Genomic DNA, 25,000 nt, shown 5'->3' on the forward strand with positions numbered 1-25,000 from the left:
TCTCCTCTCATCCCCCTATTCGGTTGCTCTGGCTTGGAATGCGGCTCAGACCTGGCTTGGATCCGGCACAGATTTGACCCAGTCAGCAGAGCAGAGACACATAGAGCACAGCAGGGCAGGGCAGGGCAGGGCAGAGCAGAGCATAGCCGAGGGAAGCAGAGCAGGGCAGAGCAGAGTGAGGGGATTGAAAGCCTGAATGGCAAGTAGCAAAAAAACAGGGAATAATCTACTCTAATGACCTCTGTGGAGGGGAAATCTGGGCAGCTTTGGACCCTATCAGTCGTGTCTTTGCATTAATGAGAAGTGCGCCCGTGTTGAGGTATAACATTCACTTTAATCTGCTTAATGGCTACGCACGGCAAAAAAAAAAAAAAATCCCGGAGTGTTACGAAATCTGAAATATTTGTTAGGTTGCCATTAGTGATGGGGTAAGGTGAGTGGGTCAGATTTTTTTTTTCAGTACACTCTACGTTGTGTACAGACTGTCATGGGGATGTAGTTATTTCAGCCACTTCCTGTGATCTGGTTGTAATCTGGTTCAGTGCTTAGGATGAGAGGCTCCTCGCTTCAACAGTCTCTTTAGCCCTATGAGCACAAACACTGAGAAAAGCAACCAGTACATGTTACTAGGGCTGAACGATTAATTGCATTTGCGATTTAATCGCGATATGATAGAACGCGATTTTCTAACCGCAACATTTGCGATTAAAAACGTGATCTAAAAAATAATAATAATAATAATATATTATAATATATTTGTTGTTCTTGATTGTGTAATGAGCAGTTAAATAAAAATTTAAATTGTGGGAAATAATATTTTACACTAAATGTATCTAATATTGTGTTGGTCATATTTAAATCATTCATTACGATTTGTTGGGAAAAAAATTACGATAAAATAAAAAAATTGCATATTAAATCGCAATCGCAATATTGGGGGGAAAAATCGCAATTAGATTATTTCCCCAAATCGTTCAGCCCTACATGTTACACATGTTACAGGTCCTCATAATCCGACATAGTCACAATATTTTTTCTCTTTCTGTGAGTGGAGCATGGAAGTGTCCGTCAGTCTTTTGGCTGCTCGTGTGCAGTCCTGCATAGGCTGTAGGCGTCGGATTACACACCAGGCAGAAGTAAATCAAGGAATCTCTGCTGCCTTCACTGCTGCCACTGCTCTCGTGACATCACTGACATCACTGCTGCAGGCAGGCTCAAACACACACACACACACACACGCACACACACACACACACACACACGCATGCACACATGCAGGCATGCACACACTTGAACGGGTCAGACTGGAGGCAGCACACCAGTCACTCAGGTCTGAGGGACCATCTGCCGTTACTGTGGTGTTCAGTAGGACAGCAGTAGGACGGCAGTGTAGAAACACTGGGAGCAGAGCTGCATACTCTCTATGACTGCCTGTTATATACAACAGGCCCTTTATGTAGAAGGTGTGTGTGTGTGTGTGTGTGTGTGTGTGTGTGTGTGTGTGTGTGTGTGTGTGTGTGTGTACAGATACTTTAGTTTGATGTAAATGTAATCCATTTAGTGGAGAGCCTTTCATAAACAGTCATAAATAATCCCAACAAGCACCAACGGACAGCAACTGTGTTTGTTAAGTCATGGAAAGTCTTACCCGATACTTGGCTCTAGGCAAAACAGTATTAGATGGCGAGGGGGGGGAACAGAAACAGAAACAGCAGAAAAAACTAGATATTGTGGTTGTGATTAAAAGCACACTGCTGGTACACTGGGTTGCAGCCTTCACCCCTCAGAGAGAGTATCTGAGGAGTGACATGGTGCTTTTTTTCTCCCTGCTAGCCTAATTGGCGCTATTTGGCTGTGCGCTGGTGGTTGTTTTGCTGAAGTGGCTAAGCCTTTGAGTGGTGTAACGGAGATGTGAAGCACACGCAACGTGATTGCCGCGCACTATCTCTGCTCCAGAGCTGATAAGGACACTGCTTAACAGACAGGCACACCTCAGCTATTTACCACATCAGCTGCACACACACAGTACCCTTTGACCCTGCAACAGGGACACACACACACACAGGCACGCACAGATACACATGCACAAATGCACGCACGCACATAAACACACACAAACTTATACTCCTGTACTCTCTGCTAAGATTGACAGGATTTCACAGAGACTGTTTTGTAAAATGGCTGCATCAACAGAGATTAAACACTAACAGACGCTGATCTCACTAAAGCATGGGCTTTTTGTACTTCCATTTAAGATCAAATAAACAACTCCCTCTAGTTTGCTTTTCCCATGTGAACATCTGACATCACCATGGCTTGTTTTCAATGAAATTGAATGGTTTGTGTGTTTGTGTGTGTGTGTGTGTGTCTGTGTGTGTGTGTGTGTGTGTGTGTGTGTGTGTGTGTGTGTGTGTGTGTGTGTGTGTGTGTGTGTGTGTGTGTGTGTGTGTGTGTGCGTGTGTGCGTATGTGTTTGTGTGTGTGTGTGTGTGTGGAGGCTCTGGGGACTGCCAGCTCTCCTTCTATGAAACAAACCAGAGGGGTCAGCACTTACCCAACAGGTGAGCAGGATCTTTTATGTGACAGCTATTCAAGGGGGGGTTAGTGAAGGCAACGCCCTCCTTCAGAATGTTTCCCAGGTAGGCACTCCGCAGATGAGTTAAGGCTTGTCGGCTGTTTGACGTAGGCTGTAGAGAAAAAAGATCACGAGACAGGGAAAGAGAAAGAGTGTGTTTGTGTGTGTGTGTGGAGGCTTAAAGCCCTGCTCTCATTGATGTTGTTGAGGTAGAACAGGCGTGCTGTGGTTGAAGTAAGTAAACACGTCTAGCCTTTGTGGGAAAGAGAGCAGTTTGTTGGACGGATCCACCATAACAGATGACACAGACACAGGTAAATAAATGACAGGTACTCTATATGACAATCTGCTGTCAGTCTGGAAAAGCGTACGTACCTAGACCTTTTCCTTTAGATGGAACAAGACTGGAGAACAGATAGACGTTTCCGAAGACAACCCAAGATATTTTGGAATGAACTGAATGTGAATGTCTTCTCTGCCTTTGGGAAGCTTTGACCTGCTTGTTTACACTGATTTCAAGTAAAGCTCTCTCTCTCTCTCTCTCTCCGTCTCACACTCTGAGTCATAATGAGAAAGCTGATAGCCTCCATGTTTGAATTCAGTGTCTTCTGTTTCAGGTGATTTGCTGGGTTGGGTTGGGCTCTGGGACTGTGTGACCGTAGCTTTATGCCGCACTCGGAGACAAATCAGCAGTTTGCCCAGTGATTTGTCACAGGTGTATGAATGGCCTCATTACCTGTGTCTTTAAGCTGGCTTTCACCTCAGATGAGTTTGAGTTTTGGGGGCTGTCAGAACATACGGTTGCGCACCCACACTGCAGAGTGGCAGCCTGGCAGATGATTGCCTTTAATGAGGACAGCCTGGATCTTTTCTGGGGTGCGTCTCCTATGTGGAGCGCAGGCAGTGGGGAGGAGGAGGAGGAGGTGTGTGGAATCACTGCATCTAACAGAGGACAGGGAAGGAGTTTGAGTTCATCGTGCTGTTGTGCTGCTGTCTTTTTTCTGCATTAAGATCTTGGTTAGAAGACTCTGTGACAGTTAGTATGGCGATGTAGCTGTGTTGACTTTGACAAGAGTAAAAGTCATGCCATGCATTAAAAAAGCCATTCATTAGAACATGATTTGTCCCCTATAGGACAACGGAGACCGATTTCTTTAGGATCATTTTAGTGTGAGGCTCCTCTCAATCTTACTAAGGCTACTAGTCTAGTGCAACCCATAATAATAGCAATACGCTGCCGTCTGAGATTCAGTCATTTTTCCTCGGAGGCATTGTAAAAGTTTGGTTTTTAATTAATATTTCCATAACTCGATAGCCATGTGGCACCACTGCCCGCAGCTCGAAGACTTGGCCTTCTACAAACAAATGCGCTTGGACAGATGGTATTTGGGCTTTCATACAGAGCCGGGCGCTTAATTATCTCCGTCTCTTTGCGCTTCGTGCGCACTCTCCGTGAATCGTCCCGTTAGTGCTTGCTTCGCTATGTCCAGCCCACATCTCTCCCTCTGAGTCATGCGGGGTGTCATTACTCGCAGCCTAAACAGCTTATTCCCTAAACCGGAACAGATGAAACGCACATACCCATACGCACAGTAACTATACATCGTGATCTCTGCAACTACCGGAGGATTTGTACTTCGAGCTACGAGCTCTCAGGACGCTGTCGCTCTCTGTATATCCACCGCTTTCTCTCATGACGCCCCACGGACATTGCAATGGATGGTCCATCCGTAATTTATCTTAGGCGATTGACTCAAGGGACACTTTTTTCAGTGTCCTGATATTTGATCGGCGAGGTAAGCGAAACATTTACGATCGTCCACTTAAAGGCGCTATGTGTTTAAAACCGTGAGCTGATAAACAGATAATAGTATTCTTTGCAAGACAATGTGGAAATTTAAAGTCAGATTGCATGTGCTATTTATAAGATTGTTGCTGCGACTGTGAACTAAACTGTCTTCGTTAGCTATAGTAATGCTTTTTATACGGGAACTGATTTAGTTGTAAAGTTACGCACGGGCTGTGACATAGACGGGTTATAGAACAGTTGTTTTAGAATCCAAACTGTATCAGTTAAATCTATTGAGATTTCGTGTATTGAAATTAAACAAAAATATGCGATAGTTTGTGCTGGAGGAGCTGATGTTTGACAGACTGCTTGATAGCTGTCAGACCTGACAAGTGTTCTCGAATCACACTCGACTGTGGCATGACAACAGTCATTCAGTCACTCACTCAATCATAAATAGACATGGCCTGAAAGAGTTGCGTGTTTCTTCGGAATACAGAATAACGGTGAAAGGATGATGAACGTAATCTCCGGGGGATGCAGTTGGCACTAGGCAGCAAATTAGGTCCAAACAGACGACTCTGTTGTCATAGCAACTATGCAATTAAATTACTCTACTGTCAACTCTAATATAATTTTCTAGTTCAGGGACTCACGGGACTGCAAGTCCCCTTTGAGGCCAAACTTAGATCAGAAGTTTATTCGATAGATGAAACTCATTGATTAATGATTTGCAAATAAGAGAGCTAGGCAGTGCTTTTGATGTGGAACATATGGAGTTTATGCACTGCTTTAAGTGCTGTCGAAGTATTTGTTGCATTTCCATATGCATGATTTCTTTACATGGCTGCACTGTGCAACATCTGTTCTGAAATGTAAATGTATGCATATTTAATCTTTTTGACGTAGCTTTGCAACATCCAGTGCCTTGAAATATTATAATTTGAACAACATATATATTGAAACAACAATGAAAACCAGCCCCTGTGACTTCCTGTCTCACTCTCACTAGATCAAACTAGTGCATGTTGGAAGAGCACTGGTGATTATGCTGCCCATGTAGCCTACATCATTAATTGTGTTAATGCTGCCCAGTGCTCTCAGTGACTGTTGGTCAAACAAATCTGCAGATAATGGTGGATTAAGGCTTATGAACATGTCTGCTGACTTAATTAGACAGACACAAAGAAAGTGAATCACTGTATCTGGGCTGTTGTGTGTGTGTGTGTGTGTGTGTGTGTGGGGGGGGGGGGGTTGTGTGGGGGGTGTGGTGACAGCTGCAAGTAGATCAATCATAGTGACACTAGATTTAGTAGGGTACCACCTGTTCACTTATTTATTTATTTAGTCATGGAGACATCTCAACAAGTCAGGGTCTTTTTTTTTGCCTTGTTTTTGTTTGTTTGTTTGCCTTGGTCCACTCTGCCTGACCTAGGCCCTACATGCACTTATACAGAACGCCTGCAGGCATGTAAAGACCCACCATAAGAAAATGCTAGGCATACTTCTTCAGCGTGGTCTTTACATTTTGAAGCTTGACTCTATATGTCACAGCTAGCATGCAGGGGGAGGTTGGGGTTAGGCAGTGGCGTCTGGAGGGAGGAAAAGGCCAGCAGTTTGATGACTGGGACCTCTGTTCATCGTTTTAAGTCAATTGATTCACTGTATCTGTGTGTGTGTGTGTGAGTGCCAGCGGGTGAGATGGTATGACAGAGGCAAATGGAAGACTGAAAGAGAGCAAGAGAAAGAGAAAGATTTACAGAATGCACCAGTGCAGCGTACAGCCTTGCTCTAAGAGCTCTTTGTCTCCAGATAGCGATCTTCAGAGGAGTTAATGTCCTTCAGGAGGCCTGTGGAGTGGAGTGGGCCGCAGCTGAAGGGCCGCTCTTCTTCTTCTTTTTCTTCTTCTTCTTCTTCTTCTGGTGGTGGTCTCTGTTGAGCTGTTGTGTTTCTGTTTGTCTCTTTTCTTCCTGCAGTTTTCTTGCTGTTTCAAGGTGCAGGGGGGAAAATGTGGAGTCTGCTCTTTTCAGCCTTCTCATGTGGCCTCTGTTGAGCTGTTCTGGGTTCTGTTTTTAGGAACATGAGGCACAACCAGGCATGGGTTTACAGTACCTTGGCTGCCACTGGACAGCTCTTAGATTGATTTTTATAATGAAATACAGTGATGTTACACATGAAACACTCTGTTCTGTTAGTTAGAGTTTGATTTCTTAATCTAAAACAACTTGGAGTAGGTCGGTAGCCATTACACGTTTCACAGGTGAAAGAAATGGGTAGGGATGTCAACAGGCACAGTGGTGCCGATGAAGAGACGTTAGTGTGTCCTGATGATGGCTGCTGTGGAATTGTGAGCGTGCTGAATGTTGTAGATGGATGTGAGTGTATGTATGTACAGTATATTGGTTTTGAGTATCCTAGAATAAAGCGTGCATATTTTGCCGTCAAGCTGATGTCCCCTCTCTCCTCTCTGCCCAGCAGGAGTCTTGGTCTAAATGGGTCCAGTCATGCCTCCCAGTAAGAAGTCGGAAGGTTCCGGCGTGAGTGTGGCCACTGGCCTGAGCCGTCTGTACGCCTCGTCGCTGCTGGAGGCCGAGGAGATGGACCTGACGTTGCCGCCTCCGCCTCCACCGCCGCTCCCACCCGCCGGCCTCAAGACGGAGAAGACGGCGGGCGAGGACGAGGAGCTCACCAACCTCAACTGGCTCCACGAGAGCAAGAACCTGCTCAACAGCTTCGGCGACCCGGTCCTGCGCAGCGTCAGCCCCGTGCAGGAGCTGGACGAGGACGCGCCGCCCTCGCCGGCCCAGTCGGACCTGGCCTACGACGCCAAGCAGAACCCCAACTGCAAGCCGCCGTACTCCTTCAGCTGCCTGATCTTCATGGCCATCGAGGACGCGCCGGCCAAGCGGCTGCCTGTCAAGGATATTTACAACTGGATCCTGGAACACTTCCCTTACTTCGCCAACGCCCCCACCGGGTGGAAGAACTCCGTCAGGCACAACCTGTCCCTCAACAAGTGTTTTAAGAAGGTGGACAAAGACAGGAGCCAGGTGCGTTTACTCTGCATGTCTGTCTGTGTTTCTGTCTCTCTGTCTACCTACTGTCTGTTTGTTAGTCTGTCTGTCTATTTGCAGTACATTATTTTTACAGTATCTGTCTTTCTATATTCTATTTGTCTGTCTATCAGTGTGTAGTTCTGTTTGTTTTTCTTACACGGCCTAAGCACAGTGAACAGTTAATTTATTTCTTTATTGTATCATTTGATACTCACTGCAGGAATGTTTCAGGTGTGAGTGAACATGTAATTGAAGGCATATCATGTGACAATTATGGTGGGCATTCATCTGTATTCAAACATGAAACATATGGTGGACCTCCAGTACATTATACTACTATACTATTACTATTATGTCTTATTACCAGTTAGTTGCCATGGTGTTTGCTGTTGTCATAGTGTGTTGATTTAGACTAGTTCCACATAGTTTTGTGTGGTATGAGTAGTATTGTCCATTCTCGTTTTCCTACCCAGAAATTCTCATTAAGATTTCTTTGTTCTCCCTCTCATCTCCTTGTGTAGATATGATTATTTTAAGCTCAGTAATTCTGGGGAATATCCTTTGTGGAAGTGAGATTTTTTGATAATGGTAAGACAAAGCAGACCAATTAGCTCTCATTACATGTTCAGCGCTTATTGATCTAAACCCCTCTGCAACACACCAGAAAAAAATTTGTGTGTTTGAATTTTATTAATTTAGTAAGGGAGAGGATTATTTGTGTGTGTATGTAAGTTGTGTATGTGTGTGAGACGTGTACAGTCCTCTGCTTGTGTGTGCATTTGTGTGTGTGTGTGTGTGTGTGTGTGTGTGTGTGTGTGTGTGCATGCGTGCGTGTGTGTGTGTGTCTGAAAAGTAAAGCTCTTGCATGTGACTCTCACAGTTCAGTGCCATCTGGTCTTCTGCTGTGGCGCAAAGATTTTTTTTGTATATGTGTCTCCATAGAAACTGCAATGCAGTTGACATGGAAAGTAAGCAGTTGCTGTAGCAACAGAGAAACTGATGTGGGTGTGGGTGTATGAGAATGTGTTTGTGTGTGTTTTCTCACTGGGAAAGGCTAATCCAGTGGTGACAGAAAGGTTGCATTGAAACAGTGAGTGTGGAGGAAGTTCTCTCTCTCTCTCTCTCTCTCTCTCTCTCTCTGAAGTGTCAGTCTGATCTTCACCATGCTGTTTCCTCTCGTTGTAGTTTGCTTAATTAACCCCCCCTCCCACTCTGCATGAAACAGCATTACCAGCCCCCCCCCCCACCCCAGCCCCGCCCCCAGATGTTTTTTAATTTTTTTCCCACAATAACAGATGGCTGGAAAATTAGTTTGTTACAAGTTATGCAATGTTGACTGTTTGGAATAATCAACAGAATACTTGAGATGCTGAGAGTTTGTGCTTTTGTGCGTGTGGTTTGGGGTCTCCGACCTAGACACTTACAGTAAGCTGAAACAAAGATCAAGATCCGATACCGGATCATTAATTGCGTGTTGTTTGAAGGCTAAGACATTATAGTCAGTGTGTGTAGTTATTAATGGCTTCATTTGATTTAATTAGTTGAGGTTTTGAAACTACATTTTTAATTGTGCCTCAGTCTCCTGGAATAATTATGTCAGACTTCAGCCCTTTATTTTGCTGAAGCCCAATTATTTAGAGCCCAACTTCCGATGATGAGCCAGCTCCTAAATTAAAAGCCTACCGCCATTGTCCTGGGCTTAGTGTGGGACTTACTTAATCAGCACCCAGCCAGACTTAATCAGCTGCACAGTTAGCTTTCTTGCCATGATATTGCAGATGTTTGCCAAAATTGAGCCTATCACCGATCATTACACCAAACCGGGTTCGAGTCAGCATTCATCACTCTCTCTCGGTGTGTCACTCTTTTTCTGTAATTAAAGACAGTGACATTAGCATCAATTAGATAGTCCCTGTTCCTCAAGCTTCCTCAAGCACCCATGTTTGGCTGAGTTCAAAATGAAAAAGAGATAGGGAGAGAGAGAGAGAGAAAGAGAGAGAGCGAGTGACTGAGAGAAAGAAAGAAAAGGGAGAGAGAGACAGAGAGAGGGAGAGAGAGAAAGAGAGAGAGTGACTGAGAGAAAGAAAGAAAAGGGAGAGAGAGAGAGAGAGAGAGATGGAGAAAGAGAGACATAGAGAGAGAGAGAGAGACAGAGAGAGAGAGGATCCAGACTCTGGCTTCTGAAAGTGGACAAATGAGTGATTATCCCAGGGTCAGGGATTTAAATTGAGTGCCTCTTCCCCATTCTGAATTTGATTTCATTTTCAGAGCCTGGTTGGCCTCCTTAATTAATGAATGAGATGATTAAGTTCGTTTTAATTTTGAATTTGTGGCGAATCGGTTATGTGTTCACGCGCTGCTCTCCATAATGAGATAGACAGAGAAATTAAACAATCCAGGAGAAGAGAAGAGAAGCGATAAACAAACTGTGAGTATGACGGGCTGCTGTTGCTCGGTGAGACAGAATGAGATGTTTCTGAGATGAGATGTCAGTTGAGACGCCATTGGAGTCTTAAAGATATAGTCCTCGATTCTGGCAAAATATTGTTGATATTTGAACTCAACAGCCAATCAAATGCTCCCCTCCCTTCAGTGCTTCAGAGGAAAGAGAGGACTGTTTGGGTTGAGTTGGAGGAACAGTCTAGTTTTTGAGCCCAGCTGATGTTTGCATACATCCTGTTAAACAAGCATTCATTTGTTTAGCACCGTTTGTTTGTTTCCACTGACGCAGATAGAATTAGGGACTGGAACTAATGTTGGCCTGGTTTCTGTGTTCCTCTGTGTTCCTCTGTTCCTGTATTCCTGTGCGTTCCTCTGTTCCTGTGTTCCTCTGCGTTCCTCTGTTCCTGTATTCCTGTGTTCCGCTGCGTTCCTCTGTTCCTGTCTTCCTGTCTTCCTGTCTTCCTGTGTGCCTGTGGCTCAACTGGTAGAGCAAGGTCATAGCAACACCAAGGGCACGGGTTTGATTGCCAGGGAGCACACACAGGCTACTAATGAAAAATGTATATTTGTTCTGTAGATTGCTTTGGATAAGAGCGTCTGTTAAATGTATATTTGTTCTGTAGGTTGCATGGGATAAGAGCGTCTGTTAAATGTATATTTGTTCTGTAGGTTGCATGGGATAAGAGCGTCTGTTAAATTAATGGATGTAAATGGTCAGTCCCTCCTTCAGTCCACAGCCAGAATGCTGTTTGGGGTGTCAGTGAATTATCTGATAACAGCTGGGTCTGGGATGGATTAGGCCCAGTTCTGGCTCAGTTCTGGCCATACACGGAGGCAGACAGCAGCAGGCACTGGAGTAGGCCAGGTCCTGACCTGTAGCCTTTCCGAGAGCAAGGTCCACCCTAAAGATGTTTACCATCTGAGGTTAGACTGGATTGGCTACTAACAGCTAGAACTGGACTGGACCTGCATACGATGAGATGCATGCAGTGGCTGTCTTTAATGGTTGATGAACCAACCAGTGTGGCCTATGTGCACCCCCTCTCTTATGCACGCACTCACACCAACAAGCCCATGTGTGCTCAATACTAATTCACCAGTGAATAGTTTTTCTTGTAGCTAATGTTTAGGTGCTTTTTCCACTGTTTGTGTGGTTGCTATAGCACCTGATCGGCAGAAGAAAGTATGCTCCCAACATCAGATGCAGGTAAAGGCTGTGCTGGCTTGCATCAAAACATTAGATTTTTTGTTTGTGTGTGTGTGTGTGTGTGTGTGTGTGTGTGTGTGTCTGTGTGTGTGTCTGTGTGTGTGTGTGTGTGTGTGTGTGTGTGTGTGTGTGTGTGTGTGTGTGTGTGTGTGTGTGTGTGTGTGTGTGTGTGTGTGTGCCTGTGTTGTGCAAAGAAAAAGGCAGCTGCTGGCATTTAGAAAATCACTTTCTATCGATTACGGAAAATAAACACTGTTGAATTTATTAATTATGTGGTGAGAAACCGGAATGGCAGCCGTGTCCGTCTCTGTTCCTCAGCCCCGGTGTTACCCTACTGGCTCCTGCTCTGGCATTCCCCAGTACTCCACTGTTTAATTATTTAAAGACTGGGGCGTGTGAAACATCTCCTAGGCAGTGTCAGGGTTAACCCCGCCACACACACACACACACACACACACACACACACACACACACACACACACACACACAGCTCAGTCTGAGGCAGGGGTCGGAATGTGAGTGACCTGAGATACCGGACATTGCCAGAGCTGAAATCTGTCCTGCTCTTCTAGCTTTACATCTCTGTCTGGCCAGATGTTAGGCTCTGTGTGTGTGTGTGTGTGTGTGTGTGTGTGTGTGTGTGTGTGTGTGTGTGTGTGTGTGTCTGTGTGTGTGTGTGTACGTGTGTACGTGTGTATGTGTGTGTGTGCATACATCAGACACGGACAGGGATAAACATACATGCAAAGACAAACTGTATCTGCCTCTGAATATTACCTGATATCACCCTTCATCCACACATAACTGTTCACACACACACACACACACACACACACACACACACACACACACACACACACACACACACACAGACACACACACACACACACACACACAGACACACGCACACACACACACACACACACACAAACAATACACACACACACACACACACACACACACACTCTCACACACACACACACACACACACACACACACACGGAGCAGTGTGAGGTTACCAGGGTTACCTCGGAGGTACCAGCGGGGCCTGATAAATGCTGATTCAGCTGACAAGGTGATCAATATACGGGGGACTGAAGTATCCCCTCTGACCTCCCTCATACACACAAGCTTCTCCTCTTGCTCACGCCATGTCTCTGCATCTCTGCAGAACCCACACTGTTCTGTCTGAGAGGCTCATGTTACTGGTTCTGTCCACTTAAACTGATAGAACCCCTACCCTGTAAGGTTAGCACAGATCCATTACAGTCCAGTCTCAAAAGGTTCATGTTTCTGCTCAGTCCTCTCAAAGCCACGTTCTGGCTAAAAGGTTCTCTTTACTGTTTGGCCCACTTAAACCCACAGAAGCCCAAGCACTGGCACAGAAACCTTACAGTCCTCTCTGAAAGGTTCATGTTGCTGACCTGTTTTATTTATATTTCCTTGTGCCACTTGGATGAATATATTACCATAACCGGTTGTTACCTAACTTAGAAAACAACAACAACAATAGAGTACCAATATAACTCTACAGTGTGGCAACCTGTGAGGTCTGTAATAACATTAAGAGATTTATTATATATATACACATTTATTCCAGTTTGTGTTTTTCAGACTTGAAACCAGATGAAAAGCAGATCTATCTGCCATCGTTGCCCTGTGCCCCTGGCTGCCCTAACTCTGACTTAGCCCTAGCTATCTGAGTGGACTTAAGCGCAGCCTCTCCACAGCTGTCTCCTTTATGGGCGCTTTTAATAGGCCCGGCTGGAAACATCAACAACCAGCATTGTTATTTATGCTTTGCATCATGCTGAAGGAATGCACAAACACACAGAAAAAGCACACAAAGAAAAAGAAAAAGAAAACCAAACAGATTTACCCAAACTGGGTCAAGGTCTCTTGTGTTTATTAAAACGTGTCTTCACTAGGCAATCGCGGCTCTGACAAGCTACTCTAATTGGAGAATCTGGCAAAAGGTTGTTGATATTTGAGCTCAATGGCCAATCAAATTGCACCCCTCCCTTCCGTGCTCCTGAAGCAAAATGTCGATTGGCTGCAATTGTTGATGGCTCGGTCCGAGCCACTATGTTTGTTTCTCATTTACAGAACCAGGACTGTGTACGAACACCTGAGTTTTTTGGAGAGTACCCACTGAACGGACAGCTAGAGGACCATGAGGAGCGATTAGTGGAATTTGACCAAATGTGTCCTGGATTTGAATTGCGGACTGCGCCTTTAAGGGCACCAGCTGAAGTGCACAGTGGGAGGTGTTGATAGGAGCAGGCTAGAGGTCGGAGTGAGGAAGTTGGTGACCAGTGCTTCACAGCTTTCACCGTCTCTCTGGGAAGAACAGAGCATTCAGCCCTGAAGGCCAAGCCTCTTCACTGGCATTGAACAAGCTATATTAGTCAAGAACTCCTGCTTTTGTGTGTCTCTAAGGGCATCTCACCCTCCAGGTGTGTGTGTGTGTGTGTGTGTGTGTGTGTGTGTGTGTGTGTGTGTGTGTGTGTGTGTGTGTGTGTGTGTGTGTGTGTGTGTGTGTGTGTTTGTGTGTGTGTGTGTGAGAGTGAGTGTGAGTGTGTCTGTCCGTGCATACGTGCATGTTTCTATGTGTGGTGTGTGTGTGTGAGTGTGTGTGTACCTGTTTGTGTTTTTGGACTCTATTCTGATTCTGACAGACTGGGACCCAAACCACAGTGGGGTTTTTTCTGATTTAGATAAGTCATTAAATCGCCAGCCGAATGCCGGCGTCAACCGTGGCAATGGTTTAAGTGGCATATGACTCTTTGAAGTGGGAGATGGGGAAAGTTGAATGGCTGCAGGCTGCTGCTCTGCCTCTGTGTGTGCCTCTGTGTCTGTTCCAGCAGTGAGCCACAGGCACTCACTTCAGGGGATTTTGGGTTGCACAATCACACTCACACTGCTTTGCTAACGTTAAAAGCAGGGAAGGCACACACAGTTTGTCTTATTGTCTCTTTTAGTTTCAACCGTAACCACAGGGATCGACCTGCACCATTCCTCTGAAAGATAGAAACACATGCACGCTCACACACACATACACACAACCACACCCACGATATTTAGTTCATTAGTAACTATTTACCTCAGTGTATCTCATCCAAATTCAGGGCTAGGTCCTCAAATGCTTATCCAGACAATACATTTCCACCACTTCACAAAAACAGTTTCTGATCCGAGAAGGAGCTTAATAAAGCTATAAATCACAAGCCATGCTTTCCATTAAATTCCAAATAAATCCAATTCTGATTCTGATTCTGATTATGCACTCACTCACATTTGAAATTCAGCAGAAGAACACTGAGCTAGGTTGCCATGCAAGAGCAGGCTAGCCTTCCTGTTCTTGTGGGAGATGGTTGCATTTTTGACAAATGTTTCCGAGGCGTTGTGGACATATGCTGTGCTCGTGGGGGACGCCATATTGTTGTGAGTAATCTCCGCACAGCGACAGTGAAAGAGTAAACAGCACGTCCGCTTGCCAAGATGGAGGTTGCTTTGCTCGCCTGTGTGTGCATCACTCAGTCCGTCCAGCAAGGTTCCCTTGTTCCTGTCCCTGTGTCCCTTTCCGTCCCCCCCATGTCTCCCAGGCGAGGACGACCGCTCCCCACCCCCCCCCCCCCCCCCATTGCTGCCCCAGCGGGAACTCTGTGACCAACTGAGATTTATCGCACGGATGTGTTCTCACCTTCACCAGGTTCATCATTCTGGGTCGCTTGTGGAGAGCTGATCAGATGGTTGATTTGGGTTGCATTGTTCATTAACAGCCAATTTAATGAACAGCTTGTGCCGCCCTTCTCAAAGCTGTGTTTGTTTTGATAACTTATTCATGTGTGTGAGTGTGTGTGTGTGTGTGTGCATGTGCGTGTGTGCTGGGTGCGCTTGTGTATACACTGAAGTGCTGATTGTTTGGGTGGTGGTGTGATGTGTGTGTGTATACAGTGTACTGGGTGCGTTTGTATAGACCCTGCAGTGCTAATTGTTAGTGTGTTGGTGTGACAGTCTCTGTCTCAGTGAGTCCTCTGTCTCTGTCTGTCTCTGTCTGCCAGTGTGTGTCTCTTCTCTACGCCTGCTCCCTCCAGTCCAGCACAGAGGGAGAGGTGTGTGTGTGTGTGTTTGTGTGTGTGTGTGTGTGTGTGTGTGTGTGTGTGTGTGTGTGTGTGTGTGTGTGTGTGTGTGCACGCTGTCCTATTTAAATGAAAAGGTTGGGCCTCTGTTTCTCAATGGAAACCCCCACCCTGCCAGCATACATACAAAAAATTCACACTCTTACACATACACATACACAGACACACAATCACAGGCACAAAATCACAGACACACACACACACACACACACACACACACACACACACACACACACACTCATGTCCTCTAAGTCTCCTTATGTGGTGTGGAGGAATGACATGACCCACATGACCCCAAAAAGCACATGAGTGGCCAAGAGCCTAAGGGCAAGAGAGGATAGCTCGCTCCCTCCATCCCTCTCTTTCTCCATCCCTCTCTTCGTCCCTCCATCCCTCTCTTTCTCCCTCCATCCCTCACGTCGTCCCTCCATCCCTCTCTTTCTCCCTCATCCCTCTCGTCATCCCTTCATCCCTCTCTTCATCCCTTCATCCCTGTCTTCCATTTCTTTCTTTCCCTTCCTCCCTCTCTCCCTTCCTCCCTCTCTCCTTATGTCTGTTTCTCTCCATCCCTCTTTTCATCTGTCCCTCTCTTTCTCCCTGTATTGCTCTCTTTTTCTCCATCCCTCTCTTCCTCCCTCTCCTTCCTTCTTTTCTTTTTAGAGTCTATTGCTCTGTCCTCTCTCCCTCTCTCTCTCTCTCTCTCTCTCTCTCTCTCTCTCTCTCTCTCTCACTCTGTCCCTCTCCATCCCAGCACATAGCCTTGCCTTATAACAAGCTCATCATCTCCGCTATGTGTTTTTCAGCCGGGCGGTGACACCGTGACTCGTGTGATGAGGAATTTGCCATTAGTCGCTGATGACCACTGGGCTTTAGAGACTTGGCCCGCTCACCACGTCCTCCCTTAGCACCTTGATTTATCAGTTTACCAGTGGCCAAGAAAGGTGGCCAAGCCCTGCGCACACACACACTCACACATACACACACACATGCACACACGTTTACAGATTGGTATTCCAGGGACGTAACGGCGTTAATTGACTTGATTTTATGAACCACTGCACAGCTAAATTATCCTGGTGTATTTAAGGTCACAGGACAAGTCAAGTCTCTTCTGAATGATAAGAACACTTTAAAAAATGACACTGAGAGAGAGGCATGGAATTTTCTGTTGTGAAATGCAAACTGTAAATAAGGAACTAACTAACTAACTAAATAAATAAATAACATACGATGAATCTGAAGGAATGTAATTAACGGATTCCTGCACAGGAACTGTGTGCTAACAGTGTCTCCATAAGCCCAGCTTTATGGTAAATGTGTGTGTATGTGTGTGTGTGTGTATGTGTGTGTATGTGTGTGTGTGTGTGTGTGTGTGGGGGGGTGTCATGGGAGCTGATGGGATGAAGTGTATGGGTTCCACTGGAGTACAGCGCCTGCTGAAGCCCATGGTTCTTAGTGGCAGTGAAAGATCCCCTCTGCCAAGACTATCAAACAGCCTTTATGCTCACCACCATTGCCTGTTGCCTAGGAGACCAGTGTAATCCAAGTGCCCTCCCCCCCTTCTCTCTCCCCTCTCTCCCTCTCTGTCTCGCTTTCTCTCTCTTACCCTCTCTCTCTATATATCCCTTTACTTCCCATCCTCTCTCTCTCTTTCTTTCTCTCTCCCTCTCACCCTCTTTCTTTCTCTCTCTCTCTCTCTCTCCCTCTCACCCTCTTTCTCTCTTTTTCTCTCTCTCTCTCTCCTGTCTTTCTCCCTGACTGTCTTACTGGGGCCTCTATTGACTCCTGCCATAGAGTTGGCCTTCCCGGTCCACAGCTGCTGTCATGCAGGGGAAATACAGCAGTGGGGAAGTGCTCTCAAGCCTATTGATTTCCTCCTGATTACAGAGCATTTGAAAATTTACACCGCAAGCGAGAACAAGGACGGGAGTGCGAGCGCGAGCGGCCACCTCTCTGGTAGGCAAATAGGAACCGGGTGATTTTCTCACTGGAGGGGATGACAGCTCATGTATCACAGACTGTCCAGGATCATAATTAAAGACACACATTCTTACACACACAGTAAAAGTACAAAAGTCAGAGTAAAACAGACAAACAGAAATACAGACACACACAAACACACAAATACACTTAAGCACGCACACACACACGCACACACACACAATTAATGAGAGCAGCCTCTATTCGTACAACCTGGTGAACTCACACTGTACAGGGAATTTACCCCTGAACAGTCAGAAACAAATGATCTCAGAAGAAATTGACTCAAATTGACTGAAAAGTTCCACTCCTGCCTTTTTTTTCTCTCCAGGAGCTTCAAGCCTCCAATTTATGATCCTGTGGTAATTAGAATTGATTGTCTTTGTTTAATCCCAACAATTTTCACAGTCTCCCAGAAGACGGAGATTCATCTGTCAATACAGCCGCCTGCCTGGGTTTTTATGAGCCTCGCCAGTTTCCCTCTCTCTTGGCCAGTGGAGAGGGAAAACGAGCTGTTTGAAGGCTTTGAAATATTTAGTGCTCTATATTTCTTGATTTCTTTCCCTTTCCCTGTGCTGTCATTGCTGTCATGATGTTAATGCCTAGTTGTTTATGCATAAGCCTGACAATCAGAGTGACTGAGTTTCAGGATTGCATTTCATGCTCTGCTATAGGTTCTGCCTTCAGCTAAGGAAATGCTTCAGACGCTCTGATGGGAAGTTGACAACTTAATTAGGTCCACAATGTCATTTTGATCTATAAATAAACTTTGATACTTCTGGTGGAAATTAGATTTAACTAAAGAAAAAAAAAAAAGAAAAACTTCCCTAAAAAGAGCTGTCCTTCCTCAAACTGGGTGTGAAGTGTGTGTGCAGAGCGCCGCAGAGCTCCTTGAGATTACACTAACTTGATGAGTGATGTGTGTGGTGTGTGTGTAGTGTAGTGTGTGAAGTGTGTGTAGAGTGCTGCAGAGTTCCTTGAGATTACACTAACTTGATGAGTGGTGTGTGTGTATTGTAGTGTGTGTGTAGTGTAGTGTAGTGTGTGTGAAGTGTGTGTAGAGTGCTGCAGAGTTCCTTGAGATTACACTAACTTGATGAGTGGTGTGTGTGTAGTGTAGTGTGTGTGTAGTGTAGTGTAGTGTGTGTGAAGTGTGTGTAGAGTGCTGCAGAGTTCCTTGAGATTACACTAACTTGATGAGTGCAAAGTCCTGCGGTCAGCCTCTTCTTTTTCCTCTCCGCTGCTGAAGGTCAGAGATGAGCCTCAGCAGCTGTCCCAGCGCTGCAGTGTAATCCATCCAGCCGTGTCTCGGCGCTTCCAGCAGCACAGAGAGAGAAAAAGCATTGATTCGGTTTAAACTGTCAAAAGATGCTGCAGACTGCTGTGTGTGTGTGTGTGTGTGTGTGTGTGTGTGTGTGTGTTTGGACCATCCAAATCAAAGAGGAAATATTTTTTCATCAGAGCCCAAGCCCTGTCCATACCAAGCTGTGTTTTCTCTTTGTTAGCGATGTTACAAACCGCAGTTGCAGTATTTTTAACCATGCCAGTCTCTCGAATGCTATTTTCTCTCAGGAGACAATTGTTTTAGAGATGCAACAGTGCTATGGTGCGTTTCCTCCAAACGAATTCATCCAGACCACGGCTTGGTTTGGCTCATTGCATATTATGTTATGTTGTATACAAAACTCTGTCCAATCAGTGTGTTCAGGCATATGCAGAGGGAGATCTGGTCTGATTGCACCCCTGCCTTTAAGGCTCTGCACAGAGGATGATGATGATGATGATGATGATGATGATGATGAGGGTTCCGTTCCTCTCCGGATCTTAATTGGATTCTAGATTAACTTTCTGACTCTCAATTTCCGGAAAACTCCTTGGAAATTTTTCATCACATTCCCCCTATTGCCAGCGGGTGCCTTTCTTAAGGGACTGCTGACTCAATGGGATGGGTCCATAAAGCATACGCACGCTCACGCCCTCTATTTTGTGCACATCCTCATTTTTATGGCCAGCTGCCTCATTGCTTTTCCTCCCACCTCCATTTGATTTCCCTGTAAGAATCTAACCAATCCCGAGCCCAAGGTGAGCCGGTGTGGCTGGAGGCAGGTTGGGGGGGTTCATTTTCTATTTGCGGTGCTGCAGAGGTAAATTAAGTAGAATCAGGCTTATCTCAGCGTCGGCGTAGGTCATTAGCCGGGCGCAGACGCCGCCATCATGCAGGGACGCCGGGTTTGGGGGGACGTCTGATGGGTTATTTCACTCTGCTCTAATGCACAGGCACATGTACCTTAGTGATAATAATGCACTGATGGGTAGAGTGTGTGTGTATGTGTGTCTGTGTGTCTGTGTGTCTGTGTGTGTGTGGGGGTGGGGCACACGCAACATGACTGGCAGGTTCACCAGGGTAGCGGGATGTAGGGATGAAAATATTCGGGCTGCACTCTCTGTGTGTATCGGTGTGTGTGTGTGTGTCTGTGCGTGTGTGTGTGCGTGTGTGTGTGTGTGTGTGTGTGTATTGTTGTGTGTGTGTGTGTGTGTGTGTGTGTGTGTGTGTGTTTATGAATGTAATGGATTATACCATGCATTACACCATGGATTACGCCACAAGATCAACAGCTTTCCACTTACAGCAAACATCCTGTCTTTCACTCTCATTACACCGCGCTCATTCTCCCATCTCCCACCGCGACTCCTCCTACCTCATCTTCTCCCTAGACAGCGGGGGGAGCTCCTGCTGACTGTGCCACTCTCATGGAAAAGACTTCTCCTGCTGTACGCCTGGGAGAATCTGAAATGCTCCGTGTTGAACATCAGCTGTCTGAACTACAGCGCGTGGCGCTGCATGTCAATGGGTCTGATCTTAACTCCCCGTGGCCCTTTGTAGCCCTCAAGCTGTATTTAATATTGATCGCTAACATTGATCAGGTGTCTTGCGAGTCATTTCAAGATATATGTACTTTTAAGCTTGTGCTGATTCCACATTTTGAGCAGCTGGATCAGGGGGTCATGTGTTCAGAAAGGTTCCAGATGAAAGGAGGGAGTTATTCACACACCATAACCTGATGGAAAATAACCGTGTAGTGGATGGGGCTCAGATCTGCTCCAGAGCCAAGGTAGATCTCCTACATCTAGGACAGATCGTGAGAGTCCTCTTTGGAGCAACTACACATGGCCTACAATTGGCCCAGATCCTACCTGAATCTAGCAAATCTGGGCCACATCTTTTGGTAGTGACTGTTCTCGTAGTGGATGTGGCCAGGATGTGGTCCAGATCTGGCCCAGGTCTGTCACAGGTTTAAAACAGGTTTAACACAGGTCTGGCAAGGGTTTAACACAGGTCTGGCACAGGTTTAAAACAGGTCTGGCAAGGGTTTAACACAGGTCTGGCACAGGTTTAACACAGGTCTGGCAGGGGTTTTACACAGGTCTGGCAGAGGTTTAACACAGGTCCGGAACAGGTTTTGTCCAGATTCACTAGACTTGTGCCAGGGCTGTTTTGGAGTCAGCTCATGTTTGATTGGAGGCCCCCTGTGTCTAAACTCGTTTAATCACCATGGTTCAGATTGTTATCCCAGTTGATTGACTTTTGCAGGGAGCTGTTTTTTTTTGAGGAGTGGGTTCGTAATCAGTCTCACCTCTTGTAAATGTCTCACTGCAGACAATAGCTTTAGCCAGCACCATCCCTGCCAAATGCATTAAAACATCCCGACTAGCTCTTACAGTGCTTAGACATCATGGGGTATTCACTGGTTCCCCTAGTAAATCTGTGATTTAGATCAGGAATAGAGAAAGGCTGTTTATAATTTAGGGTCTTTACTATGAACTTTTTATATTGGCTTTAAACTTACATGACATACTGAGAGGAATAAATTAGTGAGTGGTTTCGCTATAATATCTGCTAAAGACCATGCATTCAAATACTTATTGAAACCTTTCTAATACAGAGACTTTGAATGCCGACCATTTGTGAACCTGTCAGTCTCCTATTTAAGATAAAAAAAATTAGACTCATAATAGGGCTGAACGATTAATTGCATTTGCGATTTAATCGCGATATGATAGAACCGCAACGTTCGCGATTAAAAAACGTGGTCTAAAAAAAAAATAAAATGTTTTTTTTTTTTTTTTTTTAAGATGGTAAATTTTGCACACAGTGTTTAAAAAGTGCATGCCTAGTGTTTATACTTAAAATTACTTTTTTTAAATTACTTAAATGCACAGTGGCAAAGCCACCTATTTGTTGTTCTTGTTTCTGTAATAAAACAGTTAAATAAAAATGTAAAATGTGGGAAAGAATATTTTACACTAAATGTATCTAATATTGTGTTGGTCATATTTAAATCATTCATTCCGTTTTGTTGGGGAAAAAAAGAGGATACAAAAAAAAAATCGCATATTAAATCGCAATCGCAATATTTTGGTAAAAAATCGCAATTAGATTATTTTCCCAAATCGTTCAGCCCTAACTCATAACTGAAGTGTCGAAAAGTGAGTCGTTGCCGTGGAGATGCCCTGGTTGCTAGCATGACAGTCATATAGCATTTCTAACTTCATCTTCTTGCATTGTGTCTGAGACTTTGTCTGGATCTCTAACTATGTCCTGGTTGATTGTGTTGGGTTGCGTTTCTGACTTCATCTTCTTGCGTTTGTGTCTGAGGATCTGTCTGTCAGTATGAGTATCTCCTGGTTGCTTGCGTCTCAATTGCGTTGCATTTAGAACTTCATCTTATGCTGTTTGTCCCTCTTCCCTCCCCTTCTGTCTCCCCAGAGTATCGGTAAAGGCTCCCTGTGGTGCATAGACCCGGAGTACAGGCAGAACCTCATCCAGGCGCTGAAGAAGACGCCTTATCACCCCTACTCCCAGGGCTTTGCCTCTCCACCCGCCTCTCCTCAGGGGTATCAGAGGTAAGTCAGCTCAAACGCACACACACACACACACACACACACACACACACACACACACACACACACACACAGGCATACACACTCTCACACACACACACACACACACACATACTCCTTCTCAGATACACACAGAAAGGCATACACACACAGTGTATCTCTCTCTCTCTCTCTCTCTCTTTCACACACACACACACACACACACACACACACACACACACACACACACACAGATACACACACGTGGCTTTCATGAGCCAATGTGCTCTGTGCAAAGGGTGCCCATGATCCTAACGAAGTTGTCAGTGTGAGACCAAACACAATGTTCCAAGTGAAAGCTCTACCGCACACAGACACAGACACAGACACACTCTCACACACACACACACACACACACACACACACACACACACACGCTTCTAGATTCAGTTAACAGGACTATGTATGTGTGCATGTAGTGTGCGTGTGTCTGCATGTGTGTGCAGGCGGACATGTGTGTGCTCTGAGCCAACAGAGTGTGTAAGACTGAGTAATTGCTGTAGTGTAAAAGCTGAGCTGGCATCTCACCCTTAGCAAAGGCTGTGGAGGAGGTAGGGCAGGCAGGCAGTAGTGTGTGTGTGAGTGTGTGTGTGTGTGTGTGTGTGTGGGGGGGGGTGTATACGTGTGTGTGTGTGTGTGTGTGTGTCTGTGTGTGCTGTGGCTGTGTGGATGGAGAGGAGCAGAGATAGATGTTCCCTCATGAAGAGGCTGGATTAAAGCCGACAGTCAGGACAACTTCCACTGCTCACTCAGTGGAGAGGAAAGAGCAAGAGAATTGGAATGTAGGTATTGCTCTGCTTGTTGTGTGTGTGTGTGTGTGTGTGTGTGTGTGTGTGTGTGTGTGTGTGTGTGTGTGTCTGGGTGTGTGTCTGGGTGTGTCTTTGGAGTGAGGGGCTTATTCTAGGATGTCCTAGGATGCCCTGTTGTTTAGCTGGTTATGTGTTGGTGTGTTTTGTGAGTGGGAGTTTGTGTCTGTGTCTGTGTGTGTGTGTGTGTGTTTCTGAGTTAGGGTCTCGCTCTGTTTGGAGGTGACGGCAGGTAATGTATTTGTTTATCACGCTGTCACTTAACTTCTTTTCAGTCTTCCCCAATTTTCTGCATTCAGCAGTAAAATGACACTGCAAGCATATTCCTGCCTCAACAACACAACAAAAAAACCCTCCCTGCAAAACAAATTGATGCTGAAAGAGGTCACCTCTCACAAAAAAAAAGAGAAAACATTGCCCAAAAGTGCTCTCGAGCAGGATGTGGGGTTGGGTGGCAATTTATTGTCCAGCGCAGCAGCTTCTAGTCAGAGTGCTGAATGACTGAATGAGACTCACACACACACACACACACACACACACACACACACACACTTATTGACCAACGGAGGAAACTGAGATGGAATCAGCATGCTAGAGCAAGAGGTTCAAATAGAATGGATCTCACTTCATTTCAATTTTGTGTTACAGTTTCTCTCAGTCGTGTTGGTACATTTCTCAGATCGGAATTCAAATTCTCAACATGATTCGTTCAACCTCCATATCATCTAGTCACTTGTGAACAGTGTAACAGCAATTTCTCATTCTTTTGAACATTTTGCAAAAGCTTTTGCACATTCTTGCAAAAGGGTATGTTTAATCTTCTGCTCTTTCGGCTTACTCCCGAAAACATCTAGGTATCTATTCATTGTGTAAGCCATGACATGCAAATGAGCTAAACCAGTTATGATTATGTGTCAACCATATGCTTCATCTGTTTCAGTGATGTGGCATTTTTGGAATGTTTGCTAAATTACCTGATTACCATGTGATTAGAAAAAATGAGTGCAAAACCTCATACCTCACCAAGCCAGAGTGGATGTACGAGGCACGCATGAAATGAACAGTGTGACACTATCAGTGTGACACTATCAGACAACAATGTGTTCAGTCATTTTCACCATTGGGCTTCACAGAACACAGATTAATTGTCACTGAAAAGTCTTATCTTCCTTACTCACAGTAAAGGCATCCACAAGGATCTCATTCATGAGAATGGGAGGGGTTTCGTCAGAAGCAGCAGGCCAAATGACGTACTGCATGTGGTCATTTGGGTCAATGTAAACTTCCTCCATAAAAACAGCACAAGGGAATGGAATGGTTTGATGGACTCAAAAGAAGGCTGATTATTGTTCGATCTATTTTATTTGGTATTTTATCGGTACAAATGGTAACGTTCTTTTTTTGAATGAAGGTGAAATTTCTATGATCATCATGATTGGATAACATTACTTGCTTCTCAAAGAATTTTAGTGACATGAAAGATTGTCCCATTGTTTCTAAACCCATCAAAATGCAATGAGATATACACTAAGCATTTTGAGTGAGTTACGGCCTTTTGCAGGTAAACCATTGTGTGGTGCTGTTTGTTTCAAGAAATGCACCAGTGCAACTGAGACAAACTGTAATGGATGAATGGAGGCTCCGCTCAGATAGATGCCGACTCTGGTAGAGTTCCAGCAGGTGTGTGTGTGTGCGTGTGTGTCTCTTGGTCATCAACCACAGGGCCTCACAGCTGGCCTGGAAGAGGTCCAGAGCTGACAGTTTGTATCTGTGCATGTGTGTGTGCGGGTGTGTGTGTGTGTGTGAGGGGGGAAGAGGGGGGAAGAGGGGATCACAGGTGACCGTGTGTTTCTGTCACTCGAACTTGGCCGCACTTCCATTCCAATTACAGACACACATCATTGTTAGCGTTAGCGCTCCAGACAGACAGGAAGCAGAGCCTGTGGATGCTGCCAGAGCTGAATGATATTTTACAGCCCTGATTCTCTGAAGGCTTTGTTTGTGCAAACTGACATGAATTATACAGTGGGTAAACAATCTAGTGTGCATGTGTGTGTTTGCAT

General features: G+C 45.3%; 1 protein-coding gene across 5 annotated transcripts in view; it reads left to right on the forward strand.

The window, feature by feature from the left end:
- foxn3 (forkhead box N3) overlaps positions 1–25,000 on the forward strand; it is an 88,725-nt gene that overhangs the window by 23,488 nt on the left and 40,237 nt on the right. Inside the window, exons 1-3 of one of the 5 annotated variants that reach the window (XM_031580553.2) lie at positions 2,537–2,888; positions 6,839–7,413; positions 21,959–22,095. In XM_031580553.2, coding sequence (XP_031436413.1) covers positions 6,856–7,413; positions 21,959–22,095 — 695 coding nt within the window. In that variant the 5' untranslated portion in view covers positions 2,537–2,888; positions 6,839–6,855. Of the gene's footprint in view, positions 1–2,536; positions 2,889–3,526; positions 4,371–6,838; positions 7,414–21,958; positions 22,096–25,000 lie in introns of those variants that run through there. The other 4 variants (XM_031580551.2, XM_031580552.2, XM_012836865.3 and 1 more) reach the window with 4 other exon arrangements.

Source organism: Clupea harengus, chromosome 14, assembly GCF_900700415.2.
Source record: "Clupea harengus chromosome 14, Ch_v2.0.2, whole genome shotgun sequence".
Classification (NCBI taxonomy): domain Eukaryota; kingdom Metazoa; phylum Chordata; class Actinopteri; order Clupeiformes; family Clupeidae; genus Clupea; species Clupea harengus.